This window comes from Juglans microcarpa x Juglans regia, chromosome 2D (assembly GCF_004785595.1).
Source record: "Juglans microcarpa x Juglans regia isolate MS1-56 chromosome 2D, Jm3101_v1.0, whole genome shotgun sequence".
Lineage (NCBI taxonomy): Eukaryota > Viridiplantae > Streptophyta > Magnoliopsida > Fagales > Juglandaceae > Juglans > Juglans microcarpa x Juglans regia.
This window is the reverse complement of record NC_054596.1, coordinates 531767-549232: the sequence shown is the minus strand read 5'-3', so window position 1 is coordinate 549232 and position 17466 is coordinate 531767. Positions and strand designations below refer to the sequence as shown.

At 35.7% G+C, this 17466-nt stretch overlaps 3 protein-coding genes across 3 annotated transcripts; 1 reads left to right on the top strand and 2 right to left on the bottom strand.

Annotated features, from left to right (window-relative positions):
- Positions 1-333: 333 nt before the first annotated feature.
- Positions 334-2595, top strand: LOC121249572 (GRAS family protein RAM1-like). The gene is made up of 2 exons (XM_041148291.1): positions 334-1242; positions 1468-2595. The coding sequence occupies exons 1-2, from the start codon at positions 334-336 to the stop codon at positions 2593-2595; spliced, it is 2037 nt and encodes a 678-aa protein (XP_041004225.1).
- A 622-nt stretch (positions 2596-3217) lies between these two features.
- LOC121249571 (membrane-anchored ubiquitin-fold protein 4) lies at positions 3218-9678 on the bottom strand. Its single transcript, XM_041148290.1, is given in 5 exon segments — positions 3218-3524; positions 3527-3541; positions 4012-4182; positions 8839-9047; positions 9383-9678. Coding segments are annotated over 4 exon segments (354 nt in total). The 5' UTR covers positions 8969-9047; positions 9383-9678; the 3' UTR covers positions 3218-3486.
- A 6418-nt stretch (positions 9679-16096) lies between these two features.
- Positions 16097-17087, bottom strand: LOC121249570 (glutaredoxin-C1-like). Its single transcript, XM_041148289.1, has one exon. The coding sequence runs from the start codon at positions 16868-16870 to the stop codon at positions 16493-16495; it is 378 nt and encodes a 125-aa protein (XP_041004223.1). The 5' UTR covers positions 16871-17087; the 3' UTR covers positions 16097-16492.
- Positions 17088-17466: the final 379 nt, after the last annotated feature.

Sequence of the window (17466 nt, the reverse complement as noted above, 5' to 3'; positions counted from 1 at the left end):
TAGGAGATGAAATGGAGGTGATTAATGATCACAAACCTCCAATCACATGCGATTGCATTTGGGTTTTGTCCCTTATCTACTCCTTTTCTGAAGAAGACTGGACAAATGAGACAAACCCCACCCAAATAAGAAGGAAAAAGAAAGGGGAGAGTTTCTCCTCATTCTCGATCTATACCATACCAACTCTTGCATAGAAACCAATACTTCAAACACATTCCATCTTTCTCCATCCGCTTCAAAGAGAGCGAATATTACAGCGAGGGTACTTTCATTTTATATATAGTACTCTTCTGAGTATTGAGTTTGCCCGGCCTTTGAGGTGGGAGAGAAAAGATGATTAATTCCCTATGCGGAAGCATGGGTTCCCTCAAGAGTACTACTGAAGACTCAAGCACGACACCCCAACCAACTTCTCCTGACGAATCATTTTCAGAATCTAAGATCAAAACTACTACTACAGCTCTACACTCGGATCTGGAACACAATAGGCTAACCCCACCAAGCCTCAACTTCCCAACTCTTAAATTTGACTTGGATGGAGATGTTGAAGTCCAATCGCCAGATAGTTATCTTTGGGAATCCTTTTTCGCTGATCAGTTGGATGGCGATTTTATGATTTCGTCACCAGTGAGGAACTTGCCATCACCACAAACTTCAGCTTACAATTACAACCACAACTACGCTCAGGCAATGCAGGTGCAGAGTCTCTCAGGGTACTCTCCTCCTCGCTTCTCGTCCCAGATGGGACCAGCTTTCAGCAGCAGCCAAAAAGGAAAGGGACTAAGCCCACTCCAGAGGGTCTTTAACTCGCCAAAGAATCAGTATATGAAACCAGACTGCCTTTCACTGTCAAGTATTGAGGACTTTTTAGATGATTATCAAAGAGAGGAGTTTGGAGCGTACCCAACGACAAAGGTATTGTCCAGTATTGGAAGCTCGTCTCAGTGTTTCGATATGCCAACCCTGCTTCCCGCCGTGGACGGAATGGCCAATTCTTCCAGGTTTTGTGGTTCAGTGAAGGAAACATCGACTCCTGGAGGTTCTCAACTGACCCAAGAAAGGGATATTTATCAAATAGGCTCTATCGCGGGTGCACCATTATCACAACAGCTGCAACATGAGCGCCAGCAAGAGAAGCAACTGCAGCAAAAGCAGCCACAACCACAAACACAGGAACAACACCAACAGAATCTTAACCATAATAACCTGATAGTGCCTCTTCCGATTGACACTGATCAGCAGGTGATCAATTAGTCTCTACTGAAGAGAAACTTGTTTTTTCCTCTTTAATTTTGTAGCACGCATGGATGTTGACTTTAAATTTATTTAGAAGAAATTTGTAGCACGCAAGTGCTGTACATCAAAGTCCTTTTCCAGAATGATATTTTGGATCATTTTAAAAAAGTTGCGTAATTTTCTTAATTTCCCACTTTAAACACCGGACGTCTGTTTCCATATATATTACAGGAACAAGATAGTGGCCTTCAGCTGGTGCACCTCCTTCTAGCTTGTGCTGAAGCAGTTGCGAAAGAAGACTACATGCTGGCAAGGAGATACCTCCACCACCTCAATCGGGTTGTCACACCTCTGGGCGACTCCATGCAGCGGGTAGCTTCCTGCTTCACCGAAGCCCTAAGTGCAAGACTAGCTGCCACGCTTAGCAATACAACCAAACCCAGCGCGTCCATCCCAAAGCCCTTCTCTCCATTCCCACCAAACTCGCTAGAAATCCTCAAGATTTACCAAATTGTCTACCAGGCTTGCCCTTACATAAAATTTGCTCACTTCACCGCCAATCAAGCTATATTTGAGGCCTTTGAAGCCGAAGAACGTGTCCATGTGATAGATTTAGATATTCTTCAAGGCTACCAATGGCCGGCTTTCATGCAAGCCCTAGCGGCGCGACCTAGCGGGGCTCCATTTCTCCGTATAACCGGTGTCGGAGCCTCCATAGAGGCTGTGAGAGAGACGGGAAGGTGTTTAGCAGAGTTAGCTCACTCTCTTCATATCCCTTTCGAATTCCACCCGGTGGGTGAGCAATTAGAAGACCTTCAAGCACACATGTTCAACCGACGAGTTGGGGAGGCACTGGCTGTGAATACCGTAAACCGTCTCCATCGCGTTCCCGGAAATTACCTTGGGAACTTACTAACAATGATCCGAGACCAAGCCCCCAACATCGTAACCCTAGTGGAACAAGAAGCAAGCCACAACGGCCCATACTTTTTGGGTAGGTTTCTTGAGGCACTGCATTACTACTCGGCTATTTTTGACTCGCTGGACGCAACCTTTCCACCGGACTCGGCACAGAGAGCGAAGGTGGAACAGTACATATTCGCGCCGGAGATACGTAACATAGTGGCGTCTGAGGGGGCAGAGAGGATAGAGAGGCATGAGAGGTTGGAGAAGTGGAGGAAGCTAATGGAAGTGAAGGGATTCAAGGGAGTGCCACTGAGTGCCAACGCGGTGACACAGTCGAAGATATTGCTGGGTTTGTATTCTTGTGATGGGTATAGGCTGACTGAGGACATGGGTTGTTTGCTCTTGGGGTGGCAAGATAGGTCCCTTATTGCAGCTTCTGCATGGCGATGCTGATCATCATCATCATCTTCGGCTTCTACGTACGTGCATGCATCATGTCTTTTCAAGCTTTAATTAATTAATTGTTAAAATATTTTGTGTTTAAGATCAGTTAGTTTCTTTTATATTAATATTTATCCATGTAACCAAGCCGAAGGAAGAAAATAAGAAATGTGCCAAAGGAAAAAACGGGGGGGACCAGGCCGGATATGTACGTAGAAAATGACCTTAGGGATTAGGTCAATATTAATTAATTTATTTATACATATATATATATCTGTTGAATAACGGAGCTAAACATAATATTTTATTGCACAGAGGCTCCATCGAAGTGATTCCCGTCGTAGATGTCGTTACCCTATTGGATTGGATTGGATTGGATTGGCGGTCAATTACGACGGGGATTTTTCATCTAATTAATTACAAGTTTTTTCGTTCTGTTATTGGCCGAACGTGAACGTGAAAGCGAAGAGAAGCTGAAAAGGCCAATACATACATAAATACACGACGAGGACTCACAAGAAAAGTTTGAGCCGAGCATGCATGTCAGGGTCCAGGGACCAAAAAGGGCTTTTAGATTCCACCTGAGTATGCCTCTAATTCGTTAAACAGTACCATCTTTGGCAACATAAGAAGATTGGAAACAAATCAAGGCTTTCATAATTTATAGAATAGGTAAGACCACAGCTATCAAAATACATCAAACACCCATTTTATAAAATGCAAATACATAATCACAGACATGCTTTGTTACACAGGTACGCCCACCAACAAACATGTAACAATGAGGGATGGGACTGCTTCACAAATTATTCTCTCTTTCCAGCAGCTCCATGGCCCAGGAGGTCCCAAGAACCCCAAGGCAGCCTCGCAAGCTTAATGCTGGAACAAGAACTCTCGTACTAGTTACAATATGGAACAGGAACAAATACTTTTTCTTGGGCCTCATCAACCTTCTTTTCTGTTCAGACAGACAAACAAACAAATTTAAGCGGGTACATAGAAAGAACAATCTGCACTTTGATGTCTTATCGCAACTTTTAATTTGTGCACTTTTGAATGGAAGGAAAAATTACTTATTTTATTGCAAAAAGATGGTGATTAAATGATTCGCATGTGATCTTCAAAGTTTCTACCCTGAGCGTATCACCAGCATGTTAATCTGAAAATGCAATGTATGATTATGAACGCCAGTTTTAACCATTGGAAAAGAGCATCCATGAATCATGATACTGACTCTGCTTCCACAGTATTAAGGACAAGGAAAATCAACTTATACCACAATGGGAAAGCTCAATGACGAACTCAAATAAAAATACATTATAGGCGAAACATATCACTTGCAGCCAAACTCAACATACACAATAATCCCGGCAGAACAGCTTGAAAAATACATTAATTTATAGAAAATGAATATATAAAGAAAATTACCTGTTTTTGCTTTTGCTAGAGATGGTTGTACGACAGCATGCATGGTGATAACTCCTCTTGGAAGCTCACCAAAAGGTACTCTACACTGGCCGACAGTCTTGTTGTTTTCCAATACTTTCCCCGCATTTATCAGTTTTACGTCATTTGCTCCCTTGGGCACAATTTTCTTATCTAAGACAAACCAGAACATATAGGTCCAATGTTAAAAAGGAAAACAGATATCCAAAAAAAATGAGCAAATAGAAAGTGGAGAAGAAGAATAAAGACAAAGTCAGTACCAAAGCTATCATGTATTGCTAAAATCCCCTAATTACTGCCTTTCTTGACAATATGATAGGCATGGCTAAAAAGGTACAAGCAGAAACAGGTCCTTTGAAGGTAACCAGTGACCACATCATGTTCTAATAAACTGCAGACCAAAGCAAATTCATGCATGGTACAAATAGCCATAAAGTCAATCTGGCCGGAAAAATTACCGGCACAGTTTGTTTAGATAAGAATTTGGAAATGGGGAGGGAATTCAAGTGAAGCGGCAAAGAATTGAGCCATACAGAAACAATTAGAATGTGCGATTTGTAAAAGTCGTGTAAAAAAAATTATAAGTGATCGACTCATGTCACCTTGTCAACTGTTATGCTAGTCTTTGTTTCTTAAAATATCACCCATTTGAAACCATATAGATTCTTAAAATTCATTATTTCAATCCAAAAGGAAGTTATGGCTACAAGTTTATTCACATCCACAGCTAGCCAGATGCATGAGAAGTAAGCAATGGATAGGAGGTACACAGGATTCCAACAGTGTAGTAACACGGCTTAAGCCAAACCTTACCAATTTTCCTCAACAAGACATGGCACATTTAGCGCTTAAACCCTTTAAGTGTCTTAAGCCAAAACTTACACTATCAAACTTGAAACTGAAGTTTCATATCCTTGGAAAATCAATTAGATCAAACACCTCATACTGCTCCTATATATTCCCATCTTTAGGTAATAAGTAGAGTACTGCATATCAATTCCAGCTGCAAATCCACATCAACTTTGACAACTAAGGCTTCGTTTGGATTCAAAAAGTGTTTCATCTCAACTCATCTCATCATTACAACTTTTTCAAATTCTCACACAAAATATAATAAACAATTCAACTTTTTCAAATCCCAAAACAATAATAATATTAAAAAATAATATTCTAACAATATTTTTTTCAACTTTTATTTTTCATCTAAAACCATCTCATCTCATCTCTGAATCCAAACCAGCCCTAAAACGGATGACACAATATTAATAACTACTTATCATAAAAACGTGATATTAATAACCAATTGGGATTGCCAAATTAGAAGGTTTACCATACGGTAAGTGCCCTAACTTCATTTGCAATTTAAACTTCTGAGGCACCAAATTTTTTCTATTAGTTTTAATCGACTATGCTAGAAAAGAGCAGGTCTACAAGGCAAGGATATACAGTTAAACAGTGCCTTGATCCAAACTATGTGAGGATACAACAAATGAAATCATCCTACTTGAAGCACTTAAAAAAAAAAAATCCTACTTGAAGCAACTAAGCAGCCAAAAAAACAATAATAATAATCTGCCACTTGAGCCTTTGTCCTCAACACGATTAACTTGGACATCAGCTGCACAGTTTAAGGACCACAAAAGGAATGTCATATCCAGTAAGGAGTAATGCATCCATATCCTATAAATGGTAATTAACACACAGAGAGAGGACAAAGATTGCACAGTTAATGGATTCAAATGATGAGTTTAGAGGTAACAGCAAGATGACTCAATACTTGCAGATGCTATTTATCTGACTAAAATATGCAATTTTTCCAAATTTCATGTTGGCATCTAATACAGATCAGAATAGAAGATCCTGAGCCAATACACATATATAAAAAAAAATATGCAATCCAGTTGTGGGTTTTACCACACTAACTTCCCACGCATCCACAAGGCCACACTATAATATGACTTCGCCTCAATTTCCAACCAGACAACCACATACATGACTATTCTAAATCTAGCATAGTCATCAACTTTTATCGTGGTTCCCTCAAACTCTTAATGTGGTTCACAAGCTATGTAGGTCCACCAACTCACCCGAATGGAAGAGCAATATTCATTTGAAGTACCTATCCAGCATGCACATACATTCATTCCTAACAGTTATCAGAAATCATATTGTAACAACCCGATCCTAAGATTAGGATATAAGATAAGTTTTATGTAAATTTTTTCATATAGCTATAAATTTATTATATTTGTTATTATTATTATTATTATTTTATCAAATTTTTATATTATTAATAAAGTGTAAATTTTTAATAGAATTATTATCGTATTATGATTATTATTACTATTTAAGATTTTATTGTTATTAGGTTAACTACTCTCATATTTTAAGTTAGACTTGATCTTATTTTATTTCAATAATTGTTTTAGTGATTTATATTGAGTTTAATATTACTAGTTGAGTTTATTAAATAAATATATTTAGTTAAAGGTTCATTTTAATAAAAATGTTTAAAGAATTGGAAATATGTTTTAAAGTATAATGTTAAGTCTAATATTTGAGTTAAATTTCCTTCGTCAATTTAGTAAGATTTTAATAAAATTTCTATGTTAAGAATTTAGTGGAATTTGTTAAGTTTCTTATAAGATTTAATAATTATGTTGAGAAATGAAACTTAGTTTAAGAATTTAAGTTTTTTGTGAATTATTTTAAAATAGCTCGAGTATTTCTACTAAATTATAAATTAGTATTTTAAGTAATTTAAATACTATGAATTATTGATTTTAGTGTTAAACAAATATTGGTTTGACTATATTTTAGAATTCCGAAATTAGTTAAGTAAGATATTAGCATTTATTTATTTCCAAAAAATTTAGTGATAGTTATTTATTGAATATAGGTCTCAAGTTACGAAGTATTATTCAAGAAGAAACGCATCGAGGTAAGTAAATTTGATCATAAATTAGGTCATCACAGTTAGCTTATATGTATGTATTATTCAAGCCAGTTCATTAACAGCCATTATTTATGAACCGCTCATGTGCAAGCATGCCATCCAGCATAGCATATGATCATGTCATTCCGCATCATGTTTAAATTCAGAAATTATGATTTATGTATGTAATATGTCATGCATCTCATGTGTATAAGACACGTAAGCCATCTTAATTTCAAGTGTAAGATAAGTTCAGATCAGTTAATAAGATGGCCATTCAGATGCATGGTACCAATGCAGTTCAGTTTCAGGGTAGTGTGCAAGTCACGAACTCAGTCGTGGTCCACCATAGTATGCTAGAATACTATCAGCAGTTCCCCTTGCTGCAGCGGGATGTAGGGCTAGTGCACAACCTTGCACACAAGGTTAAGTGTGTTGGCCAGTCAGATAAATCAGTTAGTTAGTTCAGATAAACCAGTCATACATAGCATAAGCATCAGCATGAATAGTCATGAATTTTAAGCTCAGCATGAAAGTTCTTATGAAAATCTTATGTTTATTACGTTTACGTTGTGATAGATTTCTTACTGAGTCATCGACTCATTTTAGTTTATTTTCATGTTTTTAACCACCCAGGTGAAGATGATGATTACGAGCAGGCAGGCCAGGAGTAGAAGGAGCATTTTAGTTTTAGTTCAGACTTTCTAAAATAAAACGTGTCTTTTATGACATGAATTTATTCAGTTTATTCCTTTAATTTTTTTTGGAAGACAATTTTATTAGACCTTTTATTTCATAATAAATTATTTCAGTTTATTTTTCAATTATGAAATTAGAGAATCGCTTGCCGGGTTTATTTTTATGAAAAATACGTGACACACCTAGCCTACGGGAAGGGGGTGTTACACATATGCTCTTTTATTTCTTCCAAGTTTTCTTCAACTGTACTGAAAACCTCTGTTATCATACTGCTCTATGGTAACTATCTATCAAGGTTGTATACATTTTCAAATTTCCACCAAGAACAAGCACAGTGAAGTGATAAAAGATAACTTGAAGGCATGTGGGAATGAATGAACGAGAGAGGAATAGGGGGAATGTGGATGGATCTAATAAAGAATGTAGCTTCCATAACACACTATAAGGAAAAATTCACAAGGGCAACTTAGAAAGGAACCCAATATCTTGCCAGCCACTTTGCCATCACAAAAAGAAAGAAGGGTGGTAAGCTAATTCCAAATGTTAGGACTCTTTTAAGTTTTTTTATATTGGTATATCGGAATTCATATACATGAAACAACCTATAAAAATACATGCATCACACCACATTTACAACAATAGGATGACGGCAGGATGGGATTCATTATCCCCTATTTGTGGCTCACAATTTTTCCTCATTCTTTTCAGGACAGCTAATCAATCAAGAAACTTAATAACCACAAAAATTGGCTGGACACAATGAAAGCAGTACAAAATCTAATGTTTATTGTAAACTCTCTCCATATAACATTGAAGGCACATTACATCAGATATATGTACCTTTAAAATTCTTGTGAGTAACAAGTACAATGACAGCTAGTTTTTGGTCAATATGACCAGGCCAGGGGTACAAGGCAAGCTCCAGAGATAAGGGTTTCCAGGGAGAAAACTCAAAACCGTGCCCACATAAACACAAATGTCAGGATATTTCTACAGCAGTGTTTCCGCCCACTTCAATCAGCCAAATGCAAGTACTACACACAAATGCCTATCAAATGAACTTTTTCATCCTCCAAACTGCTATGTAGGAAATATAAATGGACAACGAATAAAAAGATATATCTGGAAGCAATTGTTGAAACTAAATGCAGCACATAACGTATTAACTCTCTGACCTTTTGGCCACTCGGTGACAATTTTCTCCTTGACCATTGCAACAGTCGAGGCTGGCGAGTAACGGAAAGGACCAATATCAGATCCATCATAGATTCGGAACTTGAGCTCCACCAGGTCCTCCTCCGGCATTTGAGCTCTTCCACCAATTCAATCCTTCAACAACAACGATTCACACCACCACCCTTTCCACACAAGAGTCACTACCCGCCTAAACTCGAAAAATATCATAAGAGTAAGTTCCTCAGTTTTGCTCCCCAGAAAGTACAGGAAAGTAATAGGAAAAGGAGAAGTCTAATTTCAAATATGCATCTGTAAAATCTAAAACCGATATTAAAAAATTAAAAAAAAAAAATCCTGAACACAACAGTCCCAAACTTCCTCCGTTTCACGGGTGAAATCTTCTAGGCAGCCAAACGGATTAAATAGCTGATAACCATAAGAGTCCAAGAGGATATGACATCCATACAGTAACTAGTGATTATTGGATAAAAAAGCAGAAATACGAAATAAATAATGAAAGAAACGAGAAAAAAAAAAAAAAACCTGGAATGAGATGAAAGAATCGCGAGCTTTGCTTTGGATTGGGTTTATGAGAGAAATCTGTGAAATTGGAAGAGGTAAAGTTGCTTCAGAAGCGAGAGAGGGAAACCCTAGACCCGATCTTGACGCGTTGAGCTTCTTTTGAAACTGTGTGGGATTCGACTAGGCCAATTTTCTTTGCTTTTATTCTAGTTTTCGGACGGGGGATTTTTATTTTTACCTTTTTAAAGCCTCCTAGTCCTTGTTTTGCCGACTGTCGATTGGGAGGAGATCGTGGGATTCCGAACACAACTCTAATTTTTAGTCAGTAGTCACTGTCAGTACACGGTCTCTCTTCTCTCTTCTCTTCTTTCTTTTTTTTTTTTTTTTTTTTTAAACTCAAGTTGAATGTTACTTTTCTATTTCATTTTCTTATTCTTTTTTTGTTTTTGTTTTTAAATTAATTTCAAATAGATTGGGATGAATTATAGATAATATTTGAGTTATAATAAATTTAATATTAGTTGTTCTTTTAAAAAACAAAAAAGTGAATCAATAATATTTATCAATATTATAAAAGTATTATAATATCGTATTGTCACGAAACTAATTTGAGATTTTTTGGATTTAGAATTAGAAAATCACATGAGCTATCTTCACTGGCAGTCTGGCAGATTGCTACGCTCAAGAGTTTAGACAATTAAATTTACACCTCCTATTATTGATATTATAAATTAAGTCTATTTTATGTGTATTTATTTTTGTATCCTTTAAGCTTGGCAGTTGGCAGAGCCATTAATCGAAATTGGCGGCAACGTGTTTACAACCAAGCATTGACATTTGTTTGACTTCAAGAAAACAAAAACAATGAATTTACGGTCCATTAACAACCATCCACACGGATTTGAAACTTGTTTGGAGTAGTTTAGATTAGATATCTGGCCTGGCCGACAAGCTAATTGTTCATACTATTGAAAAGACTAATCTTAGTTACAAATTTTAAATAGATAAATTTTATATAAATTTCGTTTGAATTCAGAGATAAATTGAGATGGTTTTAAATAAATTGAATAAAATATTGTTATAATATTATTTTTTAAGATTATTATTATTTTAAAATTTGAAAAAATTAAATTTTTTATTTTATTTTGTGTTTGTTGTAATGATGAGATAAGTTGAGGTGAGTTTCAAATTCAACGACACCTAAATCTTTTGTAAAAAATTAGATCTTACTAATAAAAAAAAATTTTTTTACACTTTTTAAAAGTGAATCTATTTTTATATAAGGGCTTACATTAAATTTATTTATTTAAGACTTGTACAAATTATTTATCTATTAAAAAAATATTAAAAATGGTAATGAAAAAAGGTAGAGCCAAAAGCAGTGGTGGCATGAGAAGTGAGAGAGGATATTGGCATTAGGTTTTGCTACATAATTTTTTACATCACATACTATACATCACATATTTTTAATTTAATTTAATTCTTTTATTTTTATTCCTATTAAATTAATTAAAATTTTCAACTCATTCTCTTTACATTATATGCTTATTAAGGAAAAAAAAAAAAAAAAAAAACTATTGTGTATGGTTCCAGAAGGATGAGCAGAATTTTTTATTTTGCATTTTGCTGGTTCGATCGTAGCCGTTTCAAATTGACCCAAAAGTGGAGAATTCAAACGTGTTGGTGAGCACGCACGCGGACCCTGACAATTTGCCCATCCCTAAAATAAAGCTGGGCTATGTGTTGGGCGTGAATGTGAATCGTGATGCACTTGGGCCACAACCCCGCACTTTGACCATGCACTTTGACCAGTACCCTAATATTTTTTCCCCCAAATTCAATCCGATGAAGACGTCTCAACCAAAGAAATTTAGAACCAAAAAAATGGTTCGATCCGTAAGCCTAATATCTATCAGAGGTGGAGTCAGAAGAATCCATCCACCAAATAATCAAGTACACAGACACATTTATCACAACTATTCTCCTCCTAATTCTTTTTAGCAACAATGTGATTATTTCAAAGACTCTTTTCCTTTTTAATTAAATTGAAACCTTGTGGTAGTCACCTTGTTGATATCGTGTTTCGCGGGCTTGGATAACTCTATACTGACAGTGCTTCAATAGGTTTTATTTGGAACCTCCGACAATATTCCAGCACGGCTATACTGTGGCAATTCATATGTCCATAGTAGTGAATGAAAAATAAGTACAGAGAAAGTAAAGAGAGATGGACATCGAGATTTACATGGTTAGGTAACAAGCCTACGTCCATGGGGGTTTGGGGAGGGGGAGTCTCCACTACAATATATTTCTTTACAGTTATTCATGGTTCCTCATATCTCACTATACAAATAAAGTTAGAGTTCTTCCTGTTGGAGATGTTGTCTTCCTCAAGAGGTTGGCTGAAGAAAAAGATCTCATTGAGAGAGAGTGTGAGTCGGTATGAGAAGAAGTCCTCGTTGAAGTTGTCTGGGCATCCCCTTTCATATGATCATTTTCCTATCACTGGTAGTTGTGTGTCTGACCTTTCATTGCACATGTCAACTTGCCATGAGGTGACAGGTCTCTCTTACGTGAACTATTTCCCTTTTTCCTTTGACCCTTCTATTTCCTGCCTGCTCCATATCTCTTGTTGTCCATTACTCTTATCTCTTTATCTTGTCTGTCTTCTTGCCTTAGTGGTGGGCTGGACCTAACTATAAGCTATGGTATTTTATCCCTCCACACACCTTTTTCTTTCAATTTATAGGGTACAATATTTAACATGATATGTTAACATTGTTTTGTGCGTTGTAGACTTGATTCGACCAAAGCTCAGATCGGGTGAACGTTTTTCCAATTTTTGTGATGGTGGTGAAGTACTTAAAATTAGTAAATAATTTAATTCTTACGTGTGCTATTTGCTTTATAATTTAGTAGTTCCACCAACCCACTTCATTCATAATTAAATATTTGAAACAATAGAATCTACCAATGAAGAGCACTGTGGCTACAAAAAGATCAAAAAACAAAAACAAACAAGGAATCCGATGACGAAGACAAAAGAGATTGAGATCGACGCGACCGCGTACGTGGAAAATACAACGAAAGGAATCAACTTATAAAGGGGGAAATGTTATATTGGAACAGCCCAAGTCCAACAAGAGATCATATAGGGAGAGAGAGAGAGGATTAGAAAAATAATCACCAATGAATTATATATTCATTGGTGATTATAAGTACATGATGAGGTGACGGGCCGGGTAGAGTAAAATATTAATACAGGAAAAGGAATATATAACATGAAAGGATCGAAGAAAATTACAAACTTCGAAAGTGACTTCATTCCTTGTTCATTTTATTCAATATTATTTATCCGAGTGCTGTTTTTTTTTTTTTTTTTTAATGATATATATCCAAAATCAGATCTAGATCAGATGATATAATAATTTATATATAAAAATTTAATATCAATTAATATTTTTAAAACCATCAATGAATTAGGAAGAAGTGTGTGTGTGTGTGTATATATATATATATATATATATATATATATATATATATATAGATTAATTAAGTTGTATTGTAGCTAGTGATCTACGCAAATCTTAATTCGTCCAATTATGGGATCGATGCATGTCAATAGTACTCTCATAGCATCGATCAAAATTACAACGACTAAAGAGAAAACATCGATCATAAAGTTCTTATCATTGCATGGGTTATATGTGTGTGACCAGTCTGCATGATTAATAATATATTAGACATGAGATCTCATTTCGTGAATTATGTGAATCAATGCATGTGAATGATCTAAATACAAGATAACTATGATTGAGCAACTATGTGTGTGTGTGTGTGTGTGTATACATGTATATATAATATCATGCTATGTACTTTTAACCGTGGTGTAATTTATACATGATCGATCTTGATCCAGGCCGGCATGCATATCATTTTACATGCATCATGATCATATATATATATATATATATATTTATGCTTAGCTAGTGTACATGATGTTCTTCTCCATAAATAAGATTTTAGTTGATCAGGACATAGGATTAAAATTGATTTGTTATATGATTCAGAAATATTATTAGCACTAGCTTTTTACATGATAATGATTGAGTCAAGGTTTTAATTTAGAGATTTTCCGAATTATAGGATTCGAAATGCGAGAGAATATATCATGAAAATATATATAAAAGTGCATGGACCTTATAAGATTTATTGAACATTGAGTATTAATTATTCTTAAGATTCTAAATCATTAATAGACCATATATAACCAATTACTATGTTGATCTTGATCAATACCCCAATTTATAAGCAGTACTACAACATACAAGAACAAATACCACCAGACTTATTATATGTATATAACTATTTGCCTCTCATTTTCTAAGCTTCAAAGCTGATTGGTAATAACCAATAATGACCAGCCCAATAATGGGAAAAAAAGTTGTTGGGTGTATATTAAGGCCTCATTTTATTATACAAATCATCTCATTTCATTTCATTTAATTATAGGTTATACAAATCATCTCATCTCATTTCATCTAATTATTACAAGTTTTTCAAACTGCTACACAAAATACAATAAACAATTCAATTTTTTCAAATTTTAAAATAAAAATTATATTAAAAATTATATTTTAACAATATTTTATTAAACTTTTAACTTTCATTTTATTTCATCTGTGTAACCAGGGCCTACGAAGCTCAAGTAGCCAAGATATGCTGGCCTGATGGCACAAGACTCATTTCTTCGAAATAGAGAACTTGGATTTGATTTCCCTCCCCCAATGTATGTAAATAAAAAAGAAAATAAAAAAAAAAAATCTCGAGTTGGTCCATAATCTCAAAGTCGAATCCTAGTTTAGTTAAAATACAATGGAACAAATTATTCTAACAATTTCATTTTTAAGGGAGGGATCCTCAAAATATACTACCAGTCCCATATTGGCCGGATATAAATATAGTCTGCCTAATTGTTCTTGACAATTAATTTCATCATCCCGACCAAAGCTTTAATATTGAAAATGTTAAAGTCACCATAATATCTCATGAAAATAAATTTATAAATTAACATAGTTTCATATCATACGTATTTTATAATAAAAATAACCTTACAATCTAATGTATTATATCATAAGCTAAGTCATTTTGTAAGTTTACCAATTTAGACTTATTATTTATAAAAAAAAAAAAATACTATATATACACTATCATTCCACTTGCATTGCAATATATAAGATAAGAGACATTTATTTGTATCGAATGATTATGTATGTATTCTTGTATATAAAATGATTGTAGGAGTTGGGATTTAAGCAAGTGGGTCCCCTCAGTCTGTCTTAGATATTACTGGATACGTGGTGGGACCTAGCGCACGCACAGCTAGCTAGCAACAAGCATGATGAATTCACTTCAAAGACCATTCCATACCAGCATGCAGGGCAAGAGATCGCCAATACCATCGATCACAACGGATGATCGATGGACAGGCCGCAAAGTTGATCATATTCCATGGATCGGAGTTGGAGGGTCCCATGACAAATGTGGGGCTAGCTATCCTAATGAGTGAGTTCCACTTCATTGGAGACCCCCTTTTTTACGGTGGCGAGTTTTCAGGCGCAAAACCAGTACTAGCAGCTAGCAGTGAGATTTCGTAAAAGCTACATGTTAACAGAAAAAAAGGTTCTATTATTTACGGGTAATACGAAAAAGCGTGAAAGTACCTGTCACCACAAAGTTTCTTCTGTGTTTTATGTTTTTTTTTTTTTTTAAATTTTCGGAAGTTGTTAGCTATAATATTAATTGTAATTAGATATGACAATACGTGGTACGATTCGTTAATCTAATATAAATACGATATGATAAAAATAGATTAAAATTTAATTTTAATGGTTTCGATTCAAAATGGATTGATCCGTTATGATCTGTTAAGAAAATTAAATTTACATTTATATCCTTAGACCTAAAGGGTAAGGAGGACGCTCCACTTTATTCTTCAAATTCTAAATTTGTTTAAATCTGTGTTTTTAATTTTTTTATTATATTTGACATTGTAACATTAATATATTTACATTGTCTGTTTTGTTTATTATATTTAGGATGTAATTTTAATAATAAATATTATTAGAAATTGTATGGATCATATTTGTTTAGATTGTAGTTTTAGACTTGTAGTTAGTTTTTTTATTTTTTATAGATATTATTTATATTTAAATATTTATATAAAATCAATCAAATCAAACAAGTCGGGTCATGTCTGTTCAACCTATTAACGTAAACGGGTTGAAACGGAACGGGTCGTATCAATTTATTTCTTATTCATTAAGATGTCATGTCGTGTCAATCCGTTATCTTATCGTGTCGTGTTTGAATTTAAAATTTTGATACGAAATTCTTAACGGATCGTATTCGTGTTAACCCATTAAATATAATGTACATACCTTGACAAGATACGAACACGATCCTAACACGATTTGACACCTCTAAGTGCAGCCCTCATTCTGTATGGTTGAAGAATCGAAGCCAATCCCTGAGCTTGGACAATGGAAATACGACAGCTTGTGGGAAGACACGACACCGTTCTAGCTAACCTTTTTTTGTGTGCAACGAGAGAGAGAGAGAGTACTTTAAAGTTTAAATAGGAAAATAAAAAAAGGTTAAGATAGATTATGTTAAAGGTACGTACAAATACAATGCAATCCCTCTCAATAAATTGCAACTAAAAGAAATCGCACGAGCTAGAGAAAATATCGAAGACTATATAACGAACAAGATTGGAAAAGATAGAACCATTTTTCTTCATTTTTTTTTTCTTTATCTGTACAGAGGAGGGAGGACATACATTTCTCACTGCGACGAGAATTAATTAGTGAAAGTACAAAGCAAACCAACAAACCCAAACTATCAAAGAAAATAAAGGAAACCAAAAAGATACAAACTCGGAGTGGGATCAACTAATACATTGGTCCTTGTGTGTGTCCAAAAAAGAGGAGCTAGCTAGACTGATCACAAACACAACTACTCCTCTTCCTCTACCTTCCTTTCTGCTATGTAAATCAAAACCGATATATATTTCCTTCCTTTCTTTCTTTTTTTGAGATGCTCAAATTAAAGAAAGATAGAACGTACGTATCAGAGCCACAGAGCCCCCGCCTCTTTGAGAAGAGGCACGAGAGAACCGTTGATATGGGATGCCATTACTCTGTCCATTGCCCCAACAAGTTTCCCGCCGATGAAAACCACCGGGACTGCCGAGGAGTTTCCCAAGAGTCTCATTAGAGCCCTCTCCATATCTTTGCCTCTGGGGTCCTCGTCCAGCTCGTGCACAGTCGGGTTCACCCCCATTCCACAGAAGAGCCTCTTTATGGCATGGCACATGCAACATGTGCTCATGCTAAAGATGACCACCGCGTTCTCTGACGCCAACCTCTCTATGAGCTCCAGTGGATCACCCACGTTGGCACTCCTTGTTGGCATGTAGGAACCCCACGACTCGGTTTGGTAATGCATTTTAATCGTATCTAAGAGAATGAGAAGGTTGGTACTTGGTAGGGAAAGAAAGCTAAGCTAGGATGTTGGACCAGAAGTTGCAAGCTAGCAACTGTCAAGCAATGTGAACAATGGAATGAAGAGAATGAGCAAGTGAGCATTGAGATGTTTGTTCCGACGATTGTTGGAAGCTAGGAAGGCTCGGTATTTATAGAAGCGAGTTTAGGAGAACAGAGTTAGAAGTTAGGGAGCGTGAGGATCAGGTTGAATTAAATATTATTCTCCACTTGAAGGTTAGCTTTGGAAATAAAAAAGTAAGGTCTGTGGTAGTCGTCAGACCATGCAGGGAAGAGAGAGAGAGAGAGAGAGACATGTTGACTGTAGGTGCTTGTGATCTTACTGCAAGAGCTGAATAGTGTTGCTCTATTTGAGGAAATTAATTAAGGGAGAGACAGGAATCACAGGCTTTTTCAGAAGGGGGTTGTTGGTTAATAGACGGCTGTTTACGTCCTTGCTGTCGGCCCTACACGATCAAAAAGTAATGAACGTGGCCATCACGAACCTTTGTTCCTTTTTTTGACGTGACCTTCATGCGCATTTTCAGCCTCTTCCGTTTG

Coding starts and splice junctions, on each gene's coding strand:
- LOC121249572 (XM_041148291.1), top strand. CDS start 334: ATGATTAATTCCCTATGCGGAAGCATGGGTTCCCTCAAGAGTACTACT. Junction 1,243..1,467: donor CGATTGACACTGATCAGCAG/GTGATCAATTAG, acceptor TATATATTACAG/GAACAAGATAGTGGCCTTCA.
- LOC121249570 (XM_041148289.1), bottom strand. CDS start 16,870: ATGCATTACCAAACCGAGTCGTGGGGTTCCTACATGCCAACAAGGAGT.